An 11,647-nucleotide genomic window follows, 5' to 3' on the forward strand; every position below is an offset into this window, starting at 1 on the left:
TGGTAGGATCAGTTGGCCTAGGTCTCTTCAACTATAGTGTTCTGCATTTGCAATACTAAACTTACTGAGATGCAAAACCGGTATTAAAGAGCCCTGAACGACGCGTTGTTGGCTGTGGCAGAGAAGTGGGCAACGCTGCGGCCGCCAGACGGCATCCCCGGGCTGGAGCTGGAGCGCGAGGAGTCCATCGAGTGCCCTGAGTGCCTGCCCTCGTGCAGCGACGTCCACTACACCATCAGGGCCAACTCCGCGCCCTTCGCGCCACCCAACGGGCTCGACACTTCACATCCACTCCTGTGAGTGCCTGTAGCTTGCTGCAATGTAAACAAAGCTGCACATAACACGGCACAAGTGAGCTTTTCAATGGACGCTAAAGTCGTCAGTTTTAAATTGAACGTGTGACGTTTCTACAGTTTACATCTAGTCACGCCTTGTCAATGGAAATTACTGCTTTCAGAGAAAACAGATCCGACTCAATCAGTTGCTGAATTAACACTGCTAAGGGTCGGTATGAATATGACATTTGGAGTAGGGTACCTTGCAGAAGGCCACTGCTTGCAGTAACAAGTATTTATTTTATTTTATTTGATTTATTTACATGTCTAGTTCCGTAGGATCAAATTGAGGAGCAAATCTCTAAGGTCATGAACGTCTCAGTAGATGAAATTACAACTTAAATGTAATAATAGATAAAATAAAATGTTTATGAACCCAAAAAAATTCAAGCCATAAGTTTCAGAAAATACAGTCAACAATACAACAAGAATTAGCATAATTTTTCAAGGAACTCTTCAACAGAATAGAAGGAGTGACCCATGAGAAAATTCTTCAGTTTCGATTTGGAAGCACGTGGATACAGCAGTATATTGCACACCTTTCTGCACAAGACTTCAAAGAAATGCGATCCAAATGCAGATTGGATTTCTGCCTAGTATTAACTGCGTGAAAGCTGCTAATTCTTGGGAATAAACTGATATTGTTGACAAGAAACAGCAGTAATGAATATACTGGATGATCAAAATGTCAGTATAAATTTGAAAACTTAATAAACCACGGAATAATGTAGATAGAGACGTAAAAATTGACACACATGCTTGGAATGACATGAGGTTTTATTAGAACAAAAAAAAGTTCACAAAATGTCCGACAGATGGCGCTGGACAGCAAAACGTTAGTAACTGCTACCGTGACGGGTGAGAGGTACGCCTATATGTTACAGAATCGCATCATCCCCAGCCTGGCTGATAAACACCTGCTGAAACGTACGATGTATATGCAGGATGGTGCTCCACCCCATATTGCTAGACGCGTGAAAGATCTCTTGCGCGCGTCGTTTGGTGATGATCGTGTGCTCAGCCGCCACTTTCGTCGTGCTTGGCCTCTCAGGTCTCCAGACCTCAGTACGTGCGATTATTTGTTTTGGGGTTACCTGAAGTCGCAAGTGTATCGTGATCGATCGACATCTCTAGGGATGCTGAACATCCGACACCAATGCCTCACCATAACTCCGGACATGCTTGACAGTGCTGTTCACAACATTATTCCTCGACTACAGCTATTGTTGAGGAATGATGTTGGACACATTGAGAATTTCCTGTAAAGAACATCATCTTTGCTTTGTCTTACTTTGTTATGCTAATTTTGCTATTCTGGTCAGATGAAGCGGCATCTGTCGGACATGTTTGAACTTTTGTATTTTTATGGTTCTAATAAAACCCCATGTCATTCAAAGCATGTGTGTCAATTTGTACCTCTCTATCTACATTATTCCGTGATTTATTCAGTTTTCAACTTTATACTGACTGTTTGATCACCAGTATATATTCAACTTTTGTATTTTTTTGGTTCTAATAAAACCGCATGTCATTCAAAGCATGTGTGTCAATTTGTACCTCTCTATCTACATTATTCCGTGATTTACTCAGTTTTCAACTTTATACTGACTTTTTGATCACCAGTGTATATTGACAGGCCAATGTCGGAATACCCATACCAGTGAACAAGGGTCGACATGAGGTTCGCTAACTTACGCCACTTACAGCCCAAAATGCCCGTTTTTGAGCCAAAAATATCCTTTGAGAATGGGAAGAGTTACCACAAAATATAAGACCATATGACATAAGCGAATGAAAATAAGCAGAGTAGACTAATTTTCGTGTCGAACGATCACTTACTTCGGATACCGTTGGATTAGTAAAAATGACAGCATTATGTCTTTGGATAGCAACCTGAACTCTGGATTTCCACTACAGTTTACTGTCTATCTGAATACCTAGAAAACTGAACTGTTCAGTTTCACTAATCATATGGCCATTCCGTGAAAATAAAACGTCGGGTTTTGTTGAATTGTGTGTTAGAAACCGTGAAAACTGGGTCTTACTTTGATTTAGCGTTAGTTTATTTTCTACAAGGTATGAACTTATGTCATGAACCGCACTGTTCGAAACAGATCCAATGTCACACACAACATCCTTTACTACCAAGCTAGAGTCATCAGCGATCAGAATTATTTTAGAATTAACTGTAATAGTAGAGGGAATATAATTTATATAAATAAGGAACAGGGGTGGCCCCAACACTGATCCCTGGGGCACCCCCCCCCCCCCCCCACTTTGACTGTACCCATTCAGACCCCACATAACAGCCTTTCTCAACACGGTGAATAATGACCTTTTGTTGTCTGTTGTTAAAGAAAGAGTTGAACTAATTGTGATCTACTCCCCGTATTCCATAGTAGTCCAACTCCTGGAGCAATATTTTGTGATCAACAAAATCAGACGCCTTAGTTAAATTAAAAAATATGCCTAGCGTTCTAAACCTTTTGCTTAATCCCTCTAGTACCTCACAGAGAAAAGAGAATATAGTATTTTCAGTTAAATTTCTGAAGCGGAGATGTACGTTTTATAGCAAATTATGTGATATAAAATGACCAATTATCCTTACATGCACGGCCTTTTCAATAACTTTAGCAAACACTGACGGCATAGAAATAGGTCTAAAATTGTCGGCATTATCCCCTTCTTCCTTTCTATAAAACGGCTTTACGACTGAGTACTTTAATTGTTCAAATGGCTCTGAGCACTATGGGACTTAACGTCTAAGGTCATCAGTCCCCTAGAACTTAGAACTACTTAAACCTAACTAACCTAAGGACATCACACACATCCATGCCCGAGGCAGGATTCGAACCTGCGACCGTAGCGGTCGCGCGGTTCCAGACTGTAGCGCCTTTAACCGCTTGGCCACCCCAGCCGGCTTTAATTGTTCAGGAACCTGACAATTCTTAAAGGAGAAATTACAAATACGGCTAAGCACAGCGCTAACATCTGACTAGCATTCTGCTAGGAGCCCCATCATATCAGTGAGAGTCCTTAGTCTTCAGTGATTGAATTATTGACTCAATCTCTCCCTTGTGAGTTCCACAGAGGAGTATTTCAGACACCAACATCGGAAAGACATTTTTCAAGAGAGTTTTTATTTAATTCTCCAGCAATGCTCAGAAAATGATTGTTTAATACTGTACATAAAGCTGACTTATCAGTAACAGAAATATTTTTATTGCGAACTGACTTTATATCGTCGACCTTGTGCTTCTGACAAGACACTTCCTTCACAACTGAGCACATGGTTTTAATTTTATCCTGTGAATTAGCTATTCTATTTGCATACCACATACTCTTCGCCTTTCTAATAACAATTTTAAGCACCTTACAATACTGTTTGTAATGGGCTACTATAGCTTAATTGTGGCTACTTCTAAAATTTTGGTATAGTTTCCACTTTGTTCTACATGATATCCTTATACCACTAGTCAGCCACTCAGGCTGCCTTATACTGCTAGTATCCGATTTAGAGCGTTCTAATGGAAAGCAACTGTCAAAGAGCATGGGAAATGTATTAAGCAAAGCATTATATTTGTCATCAATGTTATCGGAACTATAAACATCCTGCCACTGTTGTTCCTTAACAAGGTTTAAAAAATTCTCTACTGCCGCTGGATTAGCTTTCCTACATAGTTTGTAATTATATGTGGCATTTGAGTACAAATGCCTTTTACAGTTAAAATTTGTGCATCATGGTCTGAAAGGCGATTCACCCTTTCACTAACAGAAGTCCCACTCCATAATGAACAATGAATAAAAATATTATCTACGGCTGTGCTACTGTTCCCCTGCACCCTGGTTGGAAAAAACACGGTATACATCAGATCATATAAGTTTAGGAGATCTACCAGCATCCTTTTTCTTGCACAACCATATACAAAATTAATATTGAGGTCACAACATATAACAAATTTTTCATTCTTCCTATAAAGTGAACCAACAAACCCTCTCTAGTTTGAGCAGAAATGCTCTGAAGTCAGAGTTAGTGGACCTATAAACAACAACAATTAGAAGTTTAGTTTCGCTAAATTCAAGTGCCCCTGCACAACATTCAAATACCTGTTCAGTGCATTGCCGTGATATGGAATATTGTTTTTACATACATGGCCACTCCCCCACTCCGCATGGAACTCCTTGAAAAACAGCCAGCTTATCTGTATCCTGGCAAAGGAAGCCTCTGAATAGTCAAATCATTTAAGTGGTGCTCCGATTCATCAATAACGTCAGAGTCAACTTCTATAAGTAGTTCATTAACTTCGTCTCTAATACCTCTTATATTTTGATGAAATATGCTAATTCCTTCTGTACTTGGGTACCTGACCTTTTCTGAAGGTGATCCTTTATTAGAGGGACTTCCTTGAAGCATGTGTATCTATCGGCTGACTTCAACCTAAAAAAAGTTGCAGCTCTAACACCAATTACTACAGGAATTTTTCCATGAGTAGTCCAACCACCACGCACTACAGTGTCAGTTATATGCTTTGCCAGCCTTCCCTTCCCATTCCTGTTGAGGTGTACGCCATACCTAGTGAAACTAGATCTATTGACAGACTTAACTGCCATCAGTGCCTTCTCCAGACTCATTTTAACACGTCTAACAGCTGCATTACGATGAGGCCGATCATGACGCTGAAACAGTTGCCCTCCGCCACACACCGTTGGGTGGCTTGCGGAGTATCAATGTAGATGTAGATGTAGATGTAGAAACTGCACATTAGTGCCGCCAATTTGAGTAGCTATCTTTACCAGGTCTCCACCTACATCATATTTCCCGTTCCTATCAAGACTATTCCCTGCCCCTCCTACAGCCACTACCTGACTCTCTTTCGTAAAATTCCTCCATAACTCCCCTATGCTCTCAGTCACTTGAGCCAGTCCTGCACTAGGCTTCACAATGTTGGTGACCTGGTACTCACTCCTCAACACTTCCTGCAACTGCGGGTCCACCCCTCTACCGTAAGAACTATCTAGCAGCAGAATCTTCTTCTTTCTGTCAGACATAGCAACTGACTTAGGTTTCCTAATACCGAGGAGTACTGCATGTTTTCTACACCTACAGCTACAAGAGGCTCCTCTCCACTCAACTCTGGCAGTTGCTCAAATCTATTGCACATACGCAAAGTACAACTGTCTGAATACCTCTTCCTCCTAGCTGCCTTCTAGCTAACTGCCAGTTCCCATTACCCACCACCCTTCACCCTCCTCAACCTATCCAGTTCCTCCTTTGCGTATTGTAACTGGACATGAAGGGCACAGATCGTACGCTCCTGCTCCTCTATGCACTTATTTCTGCTACAGATTCTGCATTCGCAGGACAGGATCTCGCTAGAATGCCCACTGGCTTCCCCACTGCATTGCCGCAAATGAAAATACTTTGAACAAAACCCGCACTGTAACCCATGACTCACAAACCTACGACACAAAGCCCACCCTTTTCACTTACGGTAAAATTTTACAGTTACTGAAAAAAAAGTCTACCTTATCTAATTACACCAGTAGTACTATTTACAGAACTAACAATAGTGAACCCGAAATTCTCTCTCTACTAACAAAGCAACAACTTTTAATAATAGTACTAAACCACACCTAATACCAGTACCACCAAATCTACACACAATTTCTTAGCTGAAACCAAAAATTCAAGTGGCCGCTGGAAGACTCCCTAAACCACACCTAATACCAGTACCACCAAATCTACACACAATTTCTTAGCTGAAACCAAAAATTCAAGTGGCCGCTGGAAGACTCAACGAAGTTAAAACAGGGAATGGAAATTGTACTGAAATATTTCAGTAGAAACAATAAGAAACGTCAACTGAAAACTACCGCACGAAGTTTACTAAACGACTTCAACGAACAATTCTAAAAAACATAGTGAGCGAACGTTTCCTAAAGTTTATTAAACCGTTATTTCGCCAGAAACAGCACGAGACACCTTTGAAAACTATTAAACTTAATAACTGATAACAGCACACAAACAGCTTAGTAAGAACTTAAGAACCGCTGCAGCTGCTTGCCGCCAAATGTAAAGACACTGGTAATATTTGGATGAAAGATTGAAAACTACTAAATTTAATATTCGAATACAGTGCACAAACAACTTTGGCAGTACTTTGCTTTATAACTGCTACAGCTGCAACAGCACGGCGCGAAAGCTGCACGTCTTCAATGGGCCAAACTTCACACAATGAAGCTGACTGGAGACATGATCTTCGATGGGGTGAGTCGCAGTTTTACTCGTTTTCAAGGTTCTGTTAAAAGCGGTAAAAATGAAAACCTTATAGTATCATTTTGTTGCCCATCTGCACGCCTGCCTTTCTGTCCATACGCTAAGACCACTTTTTCTCAGGAACAGATAGAAGTATCAACTTGAAATTTATGTCAAGGAATAAGGTCTATGGTCCCTAGACTGCGTAAATAATTTGTGACGACATAACTGGAATGTCACATGTCACTAAGCGACCATAAATATACTTATTGGTGTTGTAGTCTCCCACATTCCTACTACCCGATAACTCTCCTCCCTCCCCCTTCATGTTTTCATATCTTCTACTGCCACTGTCATTTCAGTCTTCTCCTTCATCTATATTCCTTTCACTCCTGATAACTCTAATCATAGACTCAGTATTATTTAGGAAGCTGACAGAGTGGAAGAAGCAACCAGCTCCCCTGAAGGTTGAAGTTGGGCAATTCTACAGTGCTGGCTGGCTAGGTTGCTCCGGGGACTGACTAAAGAAGAAAAGTACAACAAATGAATTGCCGCCCAGTGGTGACACTTAGTCATCACAACCTGTTGTGCCTTCCAGGATGGTGGACTGCTGTTGGAGAAGTACTAGCTTGCAGACTCTTATAAATGCCCCCTCCCCCCACCCCCCGCCCTACAAATCAGACTATTATTCTCAAGTGTTCTATCATGCTTGGCAACGTTCTTTGTACATGAACTTATCGAGGTGTGTATTTGACACTCACCACTGCCATTCCCATCAGCTTCTGAATTTGAGGTAGAGTCAACTGCAGTGGCAGATATCCAGTCACTTACGAATGACTTCGTCTCCAGTAACAACAGGAAACCGCTTGAGCTGGGTGTCCGTATACAGAAGAATTGGTGTCTTGCTGTGTCCCCTGCTTGGTGAGTGTATCCTGCTGGCCGCCACGTCCCTAGTAGGTTGTGTATTCGAGCTTGGGTTGGTGATAGCCTGGTCTCTCCGTTGCCAGAGCGACTCCTTCTTTACTAATCACTACCCAACACGCCTTTGGATTTGGCCATGCTGGATGTTGTAGTTCAAGCACCATTTATCCCGGTGTGGTACGAGACGACCACGAGTTAATCAGACTGCAACTGACACACTTCATGGTAAGCTTAGTTGACGCCTGTGCCCGTCGCTACTAACAAGTGCTGTGCTGGCTCCCGATCCGGCAGTTGCTGACCACGGCACTCAGTACGCCAGGTGCCACTGACTGGCAACAGCCTCACGCTGCTGTAATCTCGCTCTGTGCTAAAATGAATAAAGGTATTGGAATCAGGTTTGTTCCACTAATGACTCGCCAAGCAATTCCAGCCACCATCACCTCTACAGCCCACATCCAATCAAGGAAGTGGCAACTTCTCCTGTCCTACAACAGTTGACCCCCCTACCGACTGAACACTTTCTATGATGGTCTTCGTGGTACTGATGTGTTGCTGCTCTAGACTGTGATATGGGATCTGCTGTGGGTCGATAGAGCTCTGTTCAGCGGTATAGAGAAGGGAACATATTAGATGTCATAAGGATTCGGGTAATAACAGGAACTTCAAAACGAGTACAAGTGGAGAGGACTGGATGAAGCTGAATTTGGTCTTGCAAGGAAGGTTACAATGGTACTGAGAATAGATGAGGGTAGATGTGGTAAAATGAAGTGAGGGTTGTTGCGACTGTTAGTCTCAGCAGCATTCGTGGTTAATAGGCAGGGGGCAGTCAATCTGGATAATGGAGGTTGTGACAGTGGTGAAAGGCGTGGACCTTTTGGAGGGGAGTGGCAACGAAGTGGATAACGTCTTCAGTAAAGGGGTCAGGATACAATGATTTATTGTTGTGGACGGTGGGGCGCGATGAGATAATTTATTGTCGTAGGAGCTTTAGCCATACATTTACAGAAGTAGATGGGTTGGAACAAGTTACTAGTATTGAGTAAAGCAGATTGGAACATTGTTTTAGGAGGTGATCGGACTTGCAGTCAGGATCTAGGTTTATTGTTATAGTCTTAAGTTAAATGCTCATTATATACGGCTATATGACGTTTTTGGTAATGGTTTGTCTTGTATCTCGGCCATAAACAGAAGACGTAGGAACGGAGTTAGCTTCAGAGACAGACCATAGCAACAGAGAGGGCACTGCCGAGATAGGCGTGCAGCCAGCAGACTGATTACGGAAGTTGCTTACAATAACATGGAGGGTACCTACGACTTGGCGTTAGTTGCCGCACTGCCGGAACATAGCCAAGAGCGCGCCGCCGATCTTCATGTTATCTCTGAGCCATGTCGGCGGCAGCGTGTGACTTGGTCGGTTCCGCATGTCCAGTGCTGTATGTTGGTTATAATTAGTTCCAGACACTTGCTCTTGTGGACGCTCATTGATTAAGCACTTGTAGTCTGGGCCAACGCCGCTGGACAACACGGAAGCACTTCCACATGAAGTTGCGAGCCTTCTAAAAGAAGACTCCCAAAAGAGACACATTCAGGAACTGGGACACAAACATTACTGGCACATCAGTACCTGCTGGCCAGTCCGGCTGTGCACTTATGGTGATGGAAAGTTACAGACAGAGCAAAAGAAAACAAAGAGAACCAAAATTACTGCCATAATAATGGATGACCGAAAGATGATAGGAGCAGCCGAAAGATTTCCCCTCCACCACTTTCTCTGGAAGAAGTAACCCAGTAAGGATTTGGCTCCTGTTGCTGCTACAGGCACTTCGTATTTGAATCTCTCCGTAATCCGTCTGCCTCAAGTTTCACACACCGTTGTTGACATAGCTGTGACTGGGATTCTGCTTGTCGACTAGCCTTCAGACTTACGAGTGACTGCTGTGTATTAGAATCTGCCCAGAATTGCCTTAAAGACACTGCCTCCGTATTAACCTTCGGATAAACAAGTTATTGGTGTTGACCGGACTCTGTCCCGGATTACCTTATGGGTTCTGCTTACGGACAAATTTTCTTAAATTGCAAGAACATTCTGCCCAAGGACTCTGCTCCAGATCACCGCTGAACTCTCTCATCGTGCTACGTAATATGGTGGGCGTGTAATAAATACTTATTCGATTAGGAAGATATGGACGATCTTGTCAAGGGAAAGGCTCATCGCAATGGATTGATAAATGAAAGCGCCATCGGTTGTGTAGCTGTCAGATAAAGTAGATTCTGAGAAAATATCAACAAGGAATGTTGACTTGGGTTATTGTGGATTCGTAGAGATTTTCGCATCTGGGTGCTGGGGTTAGAAATCAGCTTCGGCTGACACTCAAATATTGTAATATCGGTGTCAAAAAAAAAAAAAAAAAAAAAGGTTCAAATGGCTCTGAGCACTATGGGACTTAAACAGCTATGTTAATCAGTCCCCTAGAACTTAGAACTACTTAAACCTAACTAACCTAAGGACATCACACACACCCATGCCCGAGGCAGGATTCGAACCTGCGACCGTAGCAGTCGCGAGGTTCTGGACTGCGCGCCTAGAACCACGAGACCACCGCGGCCGGCTATCGGTGTCAGTCCCTATGGTCAAAGCAGTAATGATCGCCGTCTGATGAGGTAGTTGAGATTGTCTAGCCCATGGAAGATTGATTAGGAGACAGAAACTTGGGTACCAAAGATTATGTGGTGATTCAAGCAGTATGAAGTAGTGAAAACTAGAACTTGAAAACTTGATTACAGATTCTTTGTGGTGTATGCATAATATATGAGGTGTCCCAGAAAAGCTGTGACAAACGTCGACGGGTTACTGAGGATGTCTTGAGGAAAAAATTGAGATTAGGAACCAGTTTCCAGAAACGTCATCCAATTACAGGTGCCGGCTCCAGCCAATAGACCACCCTTTCGCCAGCAAACGTGACTTTGTACGCTGATGGACCATAGGCGGAACGTCTCGCAGTGTTTTATGTTATTCAGTGATCGCAAAGACCGCAAATGATTGTAACGACCGCCAGTGGAGAAGACGGAGGAAGCTTCTGCGTAGACAGGCCTTGTCTTCTATGAATACGATGCTCCGTTGTTTTGGTGGACGACTGTTTCGGCCACTGGTTTCTATCTACAGTTTACTTTTCTTCTGTGTACTGAAAAACTGTGGAGATTTTAGAGGGTTCCAGGAGAAAAATAAACTGCGGATGGAAGCCCGTGTCCAAAACTGACATCCGCCGGGACGACAGAGCATCGCATTCGTATGAGACAAGACAGTTTTACGCAGCAGCTGGCTCCATCTTCTCCACTGGCGATCGTGGCAATCTGCTGCGATCATTGAATAGCAAATAACACTACGAGACCTTCCGCATACAGTCCGGCAGCATACAAAATCATATTTGCTGCTGTACATTTCGATTTGAAAGTAATTTTTTTTATTTCAAAGGGTAGAATTTTGGTATTTAGTAATATGGAGTGAGGTCACAGCAAAATAAAAGAATGTGTTGGATTAAATTTTACGGATTTTATGGGAGTGCAGCCGATTACTTCGCAATTTTGTGTTTGACATCATACGTAAGTAACTACTTTCAAGTGCTGGGGCTATTGTCACATGTTGTAAATAGATCGTACACTGACAGTGGGTGATGTGGTTCACATTCGTACTGTTTTTAATAAATAGACAATTGTCATTGTATGCTACGCTTTGTTGCAGTGACGGCGTGGAACTGGGCAACCACAGCATCGTCAACTTGTATTTCGAACGCGCCGACTCCGTCCTTCTGCGTCAAGATGTCCTGTACTACTGGTACGACCTACTGAGTAAGTAGGCCTCGTTTTGCTTTTCTTTATTCGAGTTTCAATGGCTTCGAAGTGTTTGGTTGCAGAGTAACAAACAGAATTATCTGCTTTAGTGTTGTTGATCTATCAGTCTGCAATTGCTTTTCATATGAATATTATCTACAAAGTGATAGTCTCTCAATGGGATCCCCAATATCAAGAACGTACTACAATATCTTCATAAACCATTTAGAAAATCAAATCTCTGAGAGAGCAGCCACACAAAGAAAATACGAACTCATATACTCATATAGCTACGTTAATGACATAA

At 42.6% G+C, this 11,647-nt stretch overlaps 1 protein-coding gene across 1 annotated transcript in view; it reads left to right on the forward strand.

Moving 5' to 3' along the window:
• LOC126481786 (sodium channel protein Nach-like) overlaps nucleotides 1-11,366 on the forward strand; it is a 130,537-nt gene extending 119,171 nt beyond the window's left edge. Inside the window, exons 7-8 of the mRNA XM_050105777.1 lie at nucleotides 122-296; nucleotides 11,252-11,366. Of these exons, the coding sequence (XP_049961734.1) occupies nucleotides 122-296; nucleotides 11,252-11,366 (290 nt within the window). The remainder of the gene's footprint in view (nucleotides 1-121; nucleotides 297-11,251) is intronic.
• Nucleotides 11,367-11,647: the final 281 nt, after the last annotated feature.

Source organism: Schistocerca serialis, chromosome 1 (assembly GCF_023864345.2).
Source record: "Schistocerca serialis cubense isolate TAMUIC-IGC-003099 chromosome 1, iqSchSeri2.2, whole genome shotgun sequence".
Lineage (NCBI taxonomy): Eukaryota > Metazoa > Arthropoda > Insecta > Orthoptera > Acrididae > Schistocerca > Schistocerca serialis.